Genomic DNA, 14237 nt, shown 5'->3' on the forward strand with positions numbered 1-14237 from the left:
TGCATTCATTCTTTTTTTTGTCGCACTTCATTGCAAGAGCTCACAATTTCCAATGGCTGTCATTGCGGAATGTAGAACAACAACGTGACAGTTGCCATATTAGACAGTAGGGGGTAAAGGTTTGGCACACGTGAAGTCGGGCTGAAACATGCTGAAGATGGATGACCTCATTGAGCTCCAATGGGAAATGGGAGTGTTGCTGAAAGGCGGATTTGACGTCTGATCGCCGCGTTCGTGCGTTTTATTGACTCTTATCTGAACAGGAAGCCCCGACGCGACACGGTACAGTAATAGGTAAGCCTCTTTTTACACTTGTTTTTTACTTTTAGCGACGACTAATCCATATTTAGGATAGTTATTAGTTCAGAATTAGCTTGAGCGTATTAATAATTATATCGACCTAATTATTTCGTGAGGAAGCAGAGCCAAATTAATTGCAATCAAAGATATATATACCCTGCAGCGGAATAAGTCTGCCAGTGTACAGTAAGTGTGATTAAACATGGAGGAATCCAAACGTGATTTGGCCGCATGGAGGTCCTGTTCGCAGGACATCGAAACTAACCCGACGAGTCTCGCATTGCCAGAACACCCAAAGTTAAACAGACGACAGTGTGAGCTACGTTGTTACATCTCCTTATTAAACATTCACGGCCAATAGACGCATTTAGACATTCCTCGATGAAACCTTGGTCCAGCTTGTGTCCAGTTTGGTCTGTGATTATACTTGCATGCGCAGACTGGGTTGCTTGTGCTGTGCTGAGTCATGCTGGGGACGCATTGGTAACTTCCTCAGTGTTTTTTACACCTGCAAGAAAGATAATGTATGTTCTCAGTATTGTTGTTTATAGCAGTTTATATTCAGTTAACACTTGGTGAATACTTTATACACTTATTTATGCACTATACACATATATTTTATGACTCAGAATGTTTGCGTTGGATTACTTTTAGGCCAACTCATTTTTCTTTTTAGATATCCATGTTTGGGTATAAAATTAACAGAACATAAATTGGCATATATATATATATATATATATATTTGGTGTTTATTTATAACTTTCTTAGTGAGAGGGGACTCATTACTAAACTGGCTATGACCCAGATATGTTTATACTTTTTTAATTTTTTACCTTAAATTATTTTCAAATGGTAAATACTTTCTTTAAAAATGACAAAGTAAGACATTATTGACAGCTTTTCAAATGTGAAACATATTAAGCGTCTCAGAAAAAATAAATAAAAACACAACAAATTATCAAGTTTCCTTCCATTAAATGTAACACTTACAGATTGACTTGCAGTTTATACATTCTCATAATTCTACGGTGCAAAAATAAAAAGCATCTCAAAGTATCAACTGTTCAGCAGGATTCTAAAAAGCACTTTCTTATCTAATCTCAACTTCCTTCCTTTTTGAACCTCGAATCAACTTTCTACGTATCAACTCGATACGTAGAAAGTTCACACTTAAACAAAGTTAAATAATTCAGCCAAGTTCATCTTATAAACTATACTTTTCTCTGAGGTCTGACTCTGAGTTATCTGTTTGTTTTTCTAGGGCCTGTCACCATGTCTGTGAGTGAGACTGACGCAAAGTTTTCAAAAATGGATCATCCAGAAGCTTTAGCTTTAGAGCTCAAGTGCCCCATCTGCCTGCAGCTCTTCTCTGAGCCAGCTTCTCTTCCGTGTGGTCACATCTATTGCTTTGCCTGCCTTCACACCATGGGAGAAGGCCTTGACCAACACAGCTGCCCTGAGTGCCAGGCAGAGTACCAGGGCACCAAAGCCCTTGAGAAAAGCCTCAAAATGTGCAGCATCATAGAGACCTACAAAGCCACTGCTGGTAAAGTCAATTCCACTGGCATCCCTCCTGATGTGGGCCATGTAACGATCAAGAGTGCCGACAGCTCCGTTACAGAAGAGTCAAACGCAAAACACCACCAACACACAGCAACAGCTGGACCGAGCCGAGAGGAGAGCTCGGCGCGTACGGGAAAGCACGGCGTTCAAACTGGGTCTGGATCCACAGAGCACTCCTTTTCTTTGGCTCAAGAACGAGGCAGCGGCAAAGGCAAGATGGAAATGGATGAACCTAAATTTAGAATGGCGTCTCAAGTCACAGAGTTGAGCCTCAAGTTGGAGATGGCAGAGAGTGTGCTGAGTAAGGAGAAGGAACGGGAGTTGGAGGTGACCACTGCTAACGGTCAGCTGAGAGAGAGAGCGCGCAGACTTTTAGAGCAGATAACCGAGTTGTCGCAGAGCTACACCGCGCAGGTGATGCAGCTTATTGAGGAAGAGCTCGGTCCAGGCGAGGCTAGCGTGGGCGGTCGAATCGGTCAAGCGTCTGAGCTGACAAAGCAGCTGAGGCAAGCCATGCTCAGAGCGGAGTCCCTTCTGACTGAGGACGACGAGGCTGCATTCAGTGACGAGCTTCGGACTCTACAACCACACATTGTGGAGTTAATGGCCAGGCCCGTGGGCGAAGAGGACGACCACGTCGAATCAAAAGTCAACTCTGCGCGCGCCTGTCCCAAGCTGGAGGAAATGAACGCTGCGTTCAGGGAAAGATCTGGAGAGATTCAGCGCTCCCTTCGAAACACCCTCAACCCTTCAGAGGTGACTTTTGACCCAGAAACGGCCCACCCCAACCTCGTCCTCTCAGGGGACTTGAAGACGGTGACGTTCAGCACTGCCAAACAGCCCTACCCATCCTCTCCTCAGAGGTTCACCAACTTCCTCCAGGTCCTCAGCACCCAGAGCTTCCATGAAGGCGATCATTGCTGGGATGTGGAGCTCGATGGTTCTCCGTGGATCTTTGGTGTGTGCTACAGCGGGAAGCTAGCACGCAGCGGGTTGCCCTCCGCTCTGGAAGGCAGCCGATACTCCTGGTGTCTGATGTGGTTCAACAACTTGCTGACAGCCTTCGAGCGGGGTCATGATGTGCCGCTGAAGAGGACCACCGTGTCACGCAGGCTGGAGATCAGACTGAGTTTCAAGACCCACAGGCTGAGCTTCTACAACGTGAGCCCCAGCAGCGGAAAGACTCATGTGTACACATTTAAGGCTAACCTGACTGAACCAGTGCACCTGGCCTACAGGATGATGTCAGGGGACCCTAAAGGCCGTGTCACTGTTTATTCATAATCATAACTGTATTTCTATGAACTATATATCCTTAGCAAATGTGATGCAGACAGAGAAAAGTAATAATATTTTTGAGACTTTGTATGATAATTTAACGTCTTTCATTGTGTCTTGATAGAAGACCCTGATCACCCACTTACTTCAGCCTATTATTTTGGATGCTTTGTGTGGTAATATATGACTGCTTCTCAAGTCTACATAGGAATAATAAACATAAATGTGACTGAATTACTTGTTGCAGTGTGCCTGAAACGTAGTTTTCAAAATGATGTGCCAGATATTGTGTTTTTATGTTTTTCTATTTCTATCTAATAAACTCTTTACACACTGGGCCTTTTTCACAGCAGACTAAAGCATAGGTTTGCTGAAATGAAGACAGCTAAATGGAATTCAGCCATCATTAATTTAATTATTTGCACTTGCGCTTTTCCTACTGTGACATGTCCAAATGTCCTCAATGAAAAAACCCTATTCTATTCCAAGCTTAATAATGTAATTCATCATATTCATATTATTACATCCGAAGCAGATGACAATCTCTAGTCGTGTGTATTTTACTTCACTTGACTTGAAATATAGAAGGAAAAAAAAAGAGCAATAAACTACGTCACAATGTGATCTCGCGAGACTTCCCCTGCTTGTTTGGTGAGAGTGTCAGCTGACCTCACTGGGGAGATTTTTGTTAAGGAAACTATCCCCAGTACAGCTATGTCCCGTATCGGTGATCAGTTTATTGATCGATTACAGCGTGTATGACGGCGTGTAACGCATCTACTGAAGTCATATTATTTCTAAAAACATTTCACAGCACTTGTACCACTGAATCGGTAAGATATTTTGTTTTTAACCAGTTGAAGCTGTCGTTACGTTGGGTCGGCGTCATCGCACTTGCACTAGTATCACGTTTGTTTTGATGCTAACGTTAGCTTTTATAAACAGTGGTATCTTTCCACACAAGTACTGTCATCTTTACTGTATTTGTCTGTTAGGGAAGCTCGGAGAGGTGTTGTTTTAATTCACAAAACAACCCATCCTCCGACAGCAGTTAGCGTTAGCAAGGTTAGCGTTAGCCAACGTCTGAAATCCCCTTCGCTAACGGAAAGTATTCTGATAAATGCGACTTGATGGGTAGATAGGTGAGGCTATGTTATGATTAACTAGCTTAACTTAACCCGTTACCACCACAAACTAACGCCAGCGAGAGCCGTCTTGAGTTGAGACCTCTTGTCATTTTATGTTGTTTACTATAGCCAAGTTATAGTTTCATGTTAATTCTCCTGTTGTTAACGCTAACAGGATTAGTTTATTTCTATCGTTTCGAACTTTAAATGTAACACCACACATAACTATATGGCCGACAAAACAGTCTATCTAGCTAGCTAGCTACATTATGTGTATCTTAAAGTGTAGAAAGCTGTGACAGTCGTACACCTCAACAACCATCTGTAACGCTAGCGGAAGCAACATACGTTTGAATTTCTCAAGTGTTTTACTAACTCTTGCTCATATTGAACTATGATATACGATAAGAGGATTCAACATCCTTGTATGTAGTCAGAGGACCTTCCCGTAACTAAGACCTTTTTATTTGTTCCCCCTCCTTTAGGGTCCGACACCATGCTAGCCACAGTGACTGCTGTGGTTAGGTTTGCCCTATACAATGGCAGTATTGCACCTGCACCATTGGAGAACACGTCAACATTCCCAACATGGCAACCTGATGCTGAGGCCAACATCTCAAAGCCTCACAAATGTCTACAAGTTTTGTACGAGGACGTTGGAGACTCCAGGTAAAGTTGAAACCTTTTGAAGTGTGGCATTGCAATAAATACAAAATGAACTACTGTACTTGAAACAACATTTTTTTCAGAAAGTTCTGTATTCATCCCCCCTCACGTTTATCTCTCCGTCTCAGGGTGCGCTTCTGGGACATCTTACTGCTCGTGCCGAATGTGGCCTTCTTCGTGTTCCTGATGTGGAAGCTGCCCTCAGCCCGGGCAAAGATTAGACTCACCTCCAGCCCCATCTTCGTCACCTTTTACTTGCTGGTATGACACAAGCTACAGAAACACCAATAGTCACCATAGTCGTTATTTTGAGCGTGGCATTGTGCCACACTGTGAACTCTATTAATAAGAGTATTTCAGCCCATAATGTAAGATGGCTGCAGTGTTGAATTGATGCCCCAAAAAGTCTGAAGGGACAGTGAACCTGTTGATACCTTACATTGTTGCTATAGGCTATACTTTTCCTCTAATTCTACTCCAGGACATGTTTTTATTGGCCTGAGAAGACAGATTCTTTTATATAATCTAACATATATATTTTTTTATAAACTGTATTTGTCAGGTGTTCGTTGTAGCGGCAGTTGGAATCACCCGGGCCGTCGTGTCCATGACTGTCAGTGCGTCCAGTGCTGCAACCATCATAGACAAAGTAAGGAAGCAAATTAAACATAAATATAAAATGTTACAATGTGGGCAGGATGTAAACAGTACATATGTAAGGCATGTCTTTATTTTTCAGATTTACTCTTCACTTTATTTTACTGGAAACATATAAACTTTCCAAAGGGTTCCCCCCCCCCCCCCCCAAGTGTGGGTTTCTTGGGAGTTTTTTTTAAATTCGCTGGTAGTAAATGACAGATTTCAGCTTTGTAGCGTAAATACTTATACCAAACTGAAGTAGCTGTCACCATCTCCTCCTCTATTGAATACCCAGACTGGCTAATATGAGCTTCAGCATGACTTTGTTTGGCTTTCATGTCCGAAGGGAAAGGCATGGCTGACATTCCTCACATACCAGACCGATCCCTATGGAGTTCAGAGGGATGAACTGCTCCCATAGCACACTGCACTGTTGAAGAAAGACATACACATGGTGATATATTGTGACCTGACGTATGTTTCAGGTCAACACTGTTGCTCTGCCACAGTGGATCCTCATTATGCCTGTTGTCTCTTCAGGTGCTGTGGGAAATCACCCGCTTCTTCCTGCTGGGGATTGAGCTCAGTGTCGTCATCCTGGGACTGGCTTTCGGTTCGTTCGCTCTGCTGGTTTCAGTTCTCATTTACTGTATATTTGACCCAGTGTGGTGTTTTTGTCTCTTTTCACATGATGGATCTATTTCAAATGTTTGGTTAATAATGCCCCCTTTTCAGCCCTGAATCTAGTTATGAATATAACTGAATGCCTGTGTAGTTTTTGTTTCTGTTAAGCTTGTTTCTTTATTCATTTATCAGGTCACCTGGAGAGCAATTCTAGTATAAAGCGAGTGCTGGCTATCACTGCTGTGCTGGCTCTGGGCTACTCCATCACACAGGTAATGACGGATGATGGGAGGAGGCAGGACCTTTTTGGTAAGTTGTCATTCTGAATTCAGTGGAAAATAAATGCTATATATTGTTCTAGGGCACACTAGAGATCCTGTATCCAGACAGTCACCTCTCTGCTGAGGACTTCAACATCTACGGTCACGGAGGACGCCACTTCTGGTTGGCCAGCTCCTGCTTCTTCTTCCTGGTCAGTAACCTGTAACATCATAAAAATAAAACTCATAACTGATGTCTAACTATAGATTGATGATGTAATCCTTTTTTCATAGGTGTACTCTTTGATCGTGATCTTGCCTAAAACTCCAGTCAGGGAGAGGATATCTCTTCCATGTAAGTTACGCATGTCGATGCAGTAGAGATGAGAAATTAGATTTGAGGTTAAAAGATTTGTATCATGTAACCCATGTAAATATATGACTGCATGATGACATCTAATTGAAGGAATTTGTCCTCTGTTGCCCATTAATCTTTGTTTTACTCCCTTTGTCCAGCTAAGAGGAGTTTCTATGTGTACGCTGCCATCCTGTCTTTACTGAACCTGGTGCAGGGCCTGGGCAGTGCTCTGCTATGTGCTGGAATCATAGAGGGACTCTGGTCAGTACCATCCTCTTTAGTGTTCTACCAACAAATCCACACGTGGGAGTATTTTAGGAAGAAAAAGATAAGTTGAATCGATGGCTTTAAAGGGTGGGATTTATGCGGCATGTGCTTTTTAGAAAAATGTCGTGGCTATGGAGCTGAGTGATTGTTTTTAAACCTTCTTATAGTTGAGTTTGTTGTCTGAGAAGTAACAGGGGGATGATGGACTGTTTTGCTGAGTCCTGTGAGGTTTGGGTGGGGGGGGGGGGGGGGGGGGTTATGAAAACATAACAGATGTTCTGCTTTCGGATTGAACTTTCCTTCTGGCAGAAACCTTTTGGTTGAGCTTTCTGTATCTACTGAAGCTGATCGTGTCCTTATGTCTTTTAGCTTTTAATGAGCTTGTTCACACCGTGTGAAACCCGTCTATTTTTGTGTCTTTCTGAAACAGCTGCGTGGATGTCACCACCTTCCTGTACTTCTCCGCCTTTGCGCCACTCATTTATGTCACATTCCTCAAGGGCTTCTTTGGGTTTGTACAAGGAATTGTGTCGCATAACAGACTACTTCATAGTTGACAGTTGCCCTTGTTTCTTCCTTATTTCACCACTTTCTTCCTTTTCCACAGGTCAGAGCCCAAGATCCTGTTCTCTTACAAGTCGCAGGTGGACGAGCCGGACGAGAGTGACGTCCACCTTCCCCCGACCGTCGCCACGTCTCTTGGTCGCAAGGAGCTGACCGACCAGGGCCTGTTCTACTCCTCCACCCAGATCGACGGCTCTGGTCCCAGCAGCACCCGTATAGTCGGAGCGGACCTAGATGACGTAGCCTCCGGACCCTATGGGTCCAGCAGCATTAACAGCATGGAAGCGGACCGCTGGAGACCTATCAACGCGTGAACGCATGAAGAGGAGAACAGAGGTGGTCATACAGCTGGACTCAGATGTTTGTGTAATGCAGGCTGGCCAAAAAAAAAAAAAAATGCAGAACAAAGTAGTCGGAACACCAAGAACGGGTAATCCTGGTCTTGCTTTAACGCCGGGATAAGTTAACAAGTGGACACTTAAAGGAGATAGCTTTTTCTAGCATATGATCTGGAGGACTGTGGTTTACTGCTTTGGTAACACTGTTGCCAGAGTGTACTGCTGCTGTAGCGCCACACTAGAGGAGTCCTGTCCCTGATTGTGGCACCGTGTGGATTCTGTTCAACGCGCCCTTGAATGTGTGGAGCTTACTGACTCAGCACATTTTCTCTCATTCCAGACTTCGAGTGTCGGCTGCTCAATCCCCCAATAATTGAGTTTTAACCCCATTTTAAGTACCCGAGTCTTTAAAATCTAACATTCTTTTGTTGGCAACTCAACATCTGTACATTCCTAGAAGCTTTGAGTAACGGCATCTAAACTCACTTTGTCTGCTGTCTTCTGTTAGATGTGTGACTCAACTGGCTACAGCTAGTTCCTTTTGATTGGTGTACCGTCTTATGAAATAGGAACAAAAGTGTTAATAAGTGTGATGTGTGTCACTGCAATATGATAAGATCATTAATGCCTAAATACAAGCAGGGCATTGACGCGTATCACAAACCATCTGTAACGCTCTCTACCAGGAATCATCTGTCATTTCTCTCTTTAATTCATTCTGGACTTTTTGCTTTAATGTCTTATACCAGATTAATAATTCCTGCTACTGAAAGCACATTTGTTAGCTTCACGGCCATTTAGAAGGACTTATTACATGTGTGATTTGAACAACAGACCTTAGACATGCCCTCCCTCATTCCATATCGGCAGATCTGGTGCATCTCTGCTTGCTGATACAAAGCTTTTAGTTTTATGCCAATATCTATTGCTCCTGCGGTTGTATTGTCCAGACTGTTTATTAGAAGTGCTCAAATTAGACTATAAACAAAATCGATAAATTTAATGGTATTAAATGATGGTATTGATGCAGTGTAATCCTATAGATCTTAACTACATATTGAGAGAGGCTCAGGCCACCGGTATGTTCGATACGGGTCATTATAAGACGATGTCAAGAGAAAACTACTGGAATGTGGCACAACAAATTATCCACATATTGCAAATATGCTTCTTTGTTCAGCCCATTAAATCAGTTATTTCACATATCTTGGTATTACTATAATATCATACTTTAGTCTTTATAAAGCACCACACATCACATTTACTTATTCCTACCAAGGAAGTTTGATGTTTGAGTTTCCCCCTGAAAATGCTATATGTTTGGTATGAATGGACTACTGGATTTAAGCTAGCAGTATTCATGGATAGTAGGGACCTGGATGCAGAAAACACAGAGATGCGTTTATTTCTTTCCATCATTTTAAAAGCAACAACGCTGTAAAGAAGTAGCGTATAACCAAGAAATTACAGTACTTGCCTTGACTCTTAGAAATATTATATATTCCAATTTGAGTGCCGGTGATTACTGCTGTGTGTAACTTAAGAGTTAGAGTTGTGTTTAGGGAATCGGTTCGCTGATTCGTGACATGGGTTGGAAAGGTGCAATTATTACGGAAGTCCTCTCTCTTGGTTGATTTTTGGTGTTTAAATCATTTTGCAAATGATCTGTAAATTTTGCCTTTTTAAGTGCATTGATTGTATAATATTCAGCCCTTATTAATGCAATGTATTGAGCATTCCGTGACCTACAGAATAAACCATGGACTCGTTCGTTTTGTTTGTTTGTTGGGATTGAACAAGACACCACTCACTGGCTGCTTGGTAATTCAATACTTTCATTTTCAGGACTCGTGACTCCTACTGTGTGTGCGTTTGTTCTGTTTCCTTGGTAGACTGGTTTCCTGATGTTGTGTTTGTCTTTAAACGTCTCGCATAAATCCGACTTCTTCAACTACACTTCCCATCGACCCTTTTAATTCACGCGACTCTTGAGTCATGAGTCCGAATTATTGTATCCGACCAATGAGACAAGAGGATACTGTAGCTCCAGTTTGACCTTTATTGGCTTATTTCAACCACCCGGTCGCTGTGGCGGCGATTCCAGCCGCTCTCTCTCTCTCGCTCTCTCACTTATGTCTCCGTCCCGTCACCCGGCAAGGTTTTTATTATTTTTTATCAACCAGGTGTCAACGGACCGCTGGTGAAAATGGGAGGTAACGGCAGCACGTCGAGGAAAGTGTCATTCGGACTGGACGAGAACGAGAAGGTCACAGTAATTGAAGGGGTGAAGGTAGATGTAATGAAACGTTTTCCTCTTATTGGTAAAATTCAGAGCCAAAGTTTGAGTTGGTTATGATATCGGGTATGTCGGGTAATGGCGGTTAGATAGTAACGCACGGGTAACTGTCTGAGGTTCACTGACAGGTCCCATGTCCTCAAATGAACCCGGTCACACCCGCTGTCCGTTATGCTGCGATAGCGTTACCGGTACACGCTGCTTTAGTCAGCTAACGCTAGCTAAGTTACCTTTATAACAGCTTGAGTTACGTGTGTAGCTTGTAGTAAAATAACATTACAGTAGACATTGACGCAGCTATGACGCAGTGTAACTTTAACTTGCTGACATCTTCATGAGCGTAAGTGTCAGCTAACGCTAGATTAGCTAATTTACGTCAACAACGTTCACTAGAGTAGCGTAGATTTACAGTTACGTTATTGAACTGTAACCTTACATGGAGAGATTTAAGCATAGTTTGCAATTGTATTTCGCTGGTGAACCTTCAAATTGTAACGTTACAGTAGGATTAAATGAATATTGCGTTCATCATATGTAGGCAGTTCGCTACTCGCTGTCTCATTATTCAGGAGGGTCAGAGAGAGGAGAGCCACAGCTGTACAGCAGCACATCTGGAGCATGTCAAGTAAGCAAGAGCAATTCAAGGGCATTTGAGCAGGCTAGATGGTGGACTCCTAAAGGTGTGAGCCTTTAATATGATGCTTTCAAAGACCCCAAAGGGGCTTGTGTGTGTGTATTTATGTGCACATTTGTTAACTCTCACATTCCTGTCCAGCTCTCAGAGGATGTGCTCCGGCGGATGAGGGAGTCTCAGATGAGGGAGTCTCAGGGGTCTGACGGCGCCAAACCACCACCAAGTAAGTCCCAGTCCAAGACCTTTACCTCTCTCACAGAGCGCCCACTGGGAGACCCACTGTGTCAGCAAACCTCACACAGTGACTGACGAATACAGAACAGCGTCAATAAAGGTCAATTTTATGGCTGTGTGACTTCATACAGTAAACCTAAACTGTGTGATTTAGTAACTTACATATATTTGGGTATTTACACTTGGTTAAAGAGAGTCTGTTATTTTCAGGTCCAAAACCAACAGGACCCTCCACTACAGAAGTCCAGGAGGAAATCCGCAGAAAGTAGGTTCTCGTAATGTCACGGTCGCTGTCCCTTTTTGTTTTTCTCCTGCCATATTTGGTGAAAGACCTGCTATAACTCTGCATGGAACTTATGCATTGGTATTGGCTAACTTGGAATTAGATGCCTCCCTTCAGATGTCAATTGATTATTGCAAACTTGTGCAGAATATTTGATCCTGTCCCATAATACATTTAGAGCCCTCTCTGTTGACACAGGCAGCTAAAGGCCAATGAAGTTGACGGATGTGTGAAATAGCAGACACTTGAAGCTAACGTGCAATGTTTATGGAGAACACACGCATGCCGAGTGAGCTGTCAACAACACTGTCTGTGCTAAATGACTCTGTGTGTACAGCGGGCGTGTGGCTATGCTGCTGGAATGCTGATATACTATCCTGCACCTCTATAGATTTACTTGTCAGCAAGTCCAACAACTCTTAGCCTCTGTCACTAAAAATGTTTTAGACATAGTACAATATCCCTACACTAGGTTTTTGTGCAACTGGTGTTTGTTCTCAAGTGTATTTGTAGTGTGATTCAATACTATACTATTATGTTTCACGATAAACCCTTACCTAATTTGATATTAATGTTATACATTAATTGGATTCCACCCAACAATTCCTGAATGCTATAATTAGTCTATGATTTTATGTTTTATTGGCTTTTTTACCAAAATGTTGGTATCTGTGTTGATCAACAGAAGCTAATATCTCGTGCTACCTCGCTAAGTAGCTCTTTGTGTGAACAACACCGTGCATGTTTAGCAGACTTTCACTGGATTAATGAAGGTTAAAAAAAACAGTGCTTATCTTCCCCTAACTCAGCTTCGAGCGTCAGCAGGCTCTGGTGCAGGAGCAGTTGGCCAGACTGGCCCAGAAGGAGAGAGAGACGGCAGCACCCAAGGGCCCGGACGAACTGAACCCCGCCCTCCTCATGGAGAAAGGAAAAGCCCACGAAGAGCAGGAAAGGGCAAAGACACTGGTTAGTGCTGCTTTCTGGGTCTATGGCGTGAGTCAGCTGCACCTGCGTGCAAACCGCAGACCGTCTGTGTTACACAGCAGCTGTCACCATGTGACCATGTCCCCTAAACAAGGAGTTCCTTACACCTTTTATTCAATCTATTTTATCTTAACAGTTATTATTATTATTTACTTTAGTCCTTTCCCTCGTTTTGTAAGTGTGTCCTCTGAAGCTGCAACAGACAAAGACACCAAAGGAGCCCATTGATTATTTTGAGCAAAGATGTGTACATTTAACCTTCATTTTCAACAAACCTCTCTTAGTAAAATAATGCTGTTAAGCCAAAGACGCAATGTTTTAAATTCAGAATATGACTTAATTACACATTTATCCATAATCATTATTTAGCAGGAGCAGTATGTTTCCTCCAGAAAGCCTTTGTAGAACTCAACAGCACCCTCTACTGTTAAGACTGTTAATGGCACCTCTGGACTGAGTCACTGGTGAATTATTGAATTATGAGGATATATAATTATTACTACAACCCTGGTTTCTATATTGCAGAAACGAACACATTTTTGCAAAAGCAGTCGAGAAAAAGTGATTATGATTTTCTAATTTTGATTCTCTATGCTTGTTGTTTAATTGTTAGCAACAATTGTTACGCATTTTTAAAGATTAAGCTATTTTGTGTTTCATCAGTCTGTTTTTATATTTGACCACACTCAGTTGAACCTTGAAATTATGCATCTTATTTGTCATTGTTCAAAGAAAAATGTGAAAATGTTGCTACTTTAATTCAGTTTCTATAATCAGTTTTCACAGCTGTTGCAGTACTTTAGTTTCCGACTACCCTCGATGAATCTCTGCACTGAAGAGGTCAATGTGTGTGGTGTGGGAGCAATATAAATAAGAGACGTACTAGTATCTGTTTAGTTTATTTGCACAATTTAGAAAATACACAAACATAACAGAGATAAATAACACGACAGCGCAGGAAACCCACCGGGCTTATTGGAAGCCTCCACCTAAATAATGTTAAACTGTCATTATATTATAGAGAACACAAACATAAGATATGACTATGTACTATTGATGACAAAGTATTTTAACTAAAATACAGGATATATAACAATACTTTATCATCAACAAAAACCTGTACTTTATCAGAGCAGGGACATGTGATGGTCCTTGTAGCCTGTAGGTTAAAACTATGATCATCCATTTCAACAATCTATATATTAACAATAACAGTATTCACTATAGGATGATGAACGATGACTTCTGCTATGAATGTTAACACTTATACCCGTCGCAGTCACATAGTTCAGATGCATTTCTGTCATCTGAATCCCCCCCGCCTCGCAGCAGTAGTCTGGTTTCCAAAGCGCCGCGTAAAGAAGAAACCTTAGTGTGCCTTTTGTGTTTACATTTAGATAAAGCGATGGCATTGATTGTTGCTTTTGTGTGTTTCTGTGTGATAGCTCTGCTTTGTCAATGTTTAAAATTGATGTGCAGTGATCTATTGCTGATCATTAATTTGTGATTACCTCCCCGCTGTTTTTTTTTTAAAATTTGTTAATATTGAACACTCTGGATTTTCTTCAACTCTGTCTCTCCTCTCTAATTAATTCGTCCTGCAGCATCTTTTTTTGTTGTGCCGGCGAGCTGCGCTGAATACTGACTGAAGCCGTTGGCTTAGCTCACACTGATACGGGCTCAATTTAATGATGTTGCATCACAATGTGAAACTGAACACTCTTAACTCACAGCTTTGTTTTCTACTTTTTCCTGACTTGACAAGTCAATTCATCCAGTGTGTGTGTGTGTGTGTGTGTGTGTGTGTGTGTGTGTGTGTGTG

At 42.2% G+C, this 14237-nt stretch overlaps 3 protein-coding genes across 6 annotated transcripts in view; all 3 read left to right on the top strand.

Annotated features, from left to right (window-relative positions):
- The first annotated feature begins 71 nt into the window (after positions 1 to 71).
- On the top strand, positions 72 to 3477 carry trim107 (tripartite motif containing 107). Its single transcript, XM_031871481.1, has 2 exons — positions 72 to 294; positions 1562 to 3477. Exon 2 carries the CDS (start codon positions 1573 to 1575, stop codon positions 3145 to 3147), a length of 1575 nt encoding a protein of 524 aa, XP_031727341.1. The 5' UTR covers positions 72 to 294; positions 1562 to 1572; the 3' UTR covers positions 3148 to 3477.
- Positions 3478 to 3574: 97 nt separating this feature from the next.
- On the top strand, positions 3575 to 9754 carry tpra1 (transmembrane protein, adipocyte asscociated 1). The gene is made up of 11 exons (XM_031871611.1): positions 3575 to 3974; positions 4754 to 4937; positions 5063 to 5195; positions 5497 to 5583; positions 6114 to 6186; positions 6390 to 6469; positions 6559 to 6669; positions 6752 to 6812; positions 6974 to 7076; positions 7513 to 7593; positions 7690 to 9754. The coding sequence occupies exons 2-11, from the start codon at positions 4765 to 4767 to the stop codon at positions 7958 to 7960; spliced, it is 1173 nt and encodes a 390-aa protein (XP_031727471.1). The 5' UTR covers positions 3575 to 3974; positions 4754 to 4764; the 3' UTR covers positions 7961 to 9754.
- A 98-nt stretch (positions 9755 to 9852) lies between these two features.
- The window catches only part of chchd6b (coiled-coil-helix-coiled-coil-helix domain containing 6b), a 31347-nt gene continuing 26962 nt past the window's right edge, over positions 9853 to 14237 (top strand). The window contains exons 1-4 of one of the 4 annotated variants that reach the window (XM_031871827.1): positions 9853 to 10274; positions 11056 to 11137; positions 11359 to 11413; positions 12241 to 12397. In XM_031871827.1, the coding sequence (XP_031727687.1) occupies positions 10191 to 10274; positions 11056 to 11137; positions 11359 to 11413; positions 12241 to 12397 (378 nt within the window). In that variant the 5' untranslated portion in view covers positions 9853 to 10190. The other 3 variants (XM_031871743.1, XM_031871924.1, XM_031872009.1) reach the window with 3 other exon arrangements.

Source organism: Anarrhichthys ocellatus, unplaced genomic scaffold (assembly GCF_004355925.1).
Source record: "Anarrhichthys ocellatus isolate YVR2014 unplaced genomic scaffold, GSC_Weel_1.0 scaffold1, whole genome shotgun sequence".
Lineage (NCBI taxonomy): Eukaryota > Metazoa > Chordata > Actinopteri > Perciformes > Anarhichadidae > Anarrhichthys > Anarrhichthys ocellatus.

Coding starts and splice junctions, on each gene's coding strand:
- trim107 (XM_031871481.1), top strand. CDS start 1,573: ATGTCTGTGAGTGAGACTGACGCAAAGTTTTCAAAAATGGATCATCCA.
- tpra1 (XM_031871611.1), top strand. CDS start 4,765: ATGCTAGCCACAGTGACTGCTGTGGTTAGGTTTGCCCTATACAATGGC. Junction 5,196..5,496: donor TCGTCACCTTTTACTTGCTG/GTATGACACAAG, acceptor TGTATTTGTCAG/GTGTTCGTTGTAGCGGCAGT. Junction 6,187..6,389: donor CATCCTGGGACTGGCTTTCG/GTTCGTTCGCTC, acceptor TTCATTTATCAG/GTCACCTGGAGAGCAATTCT.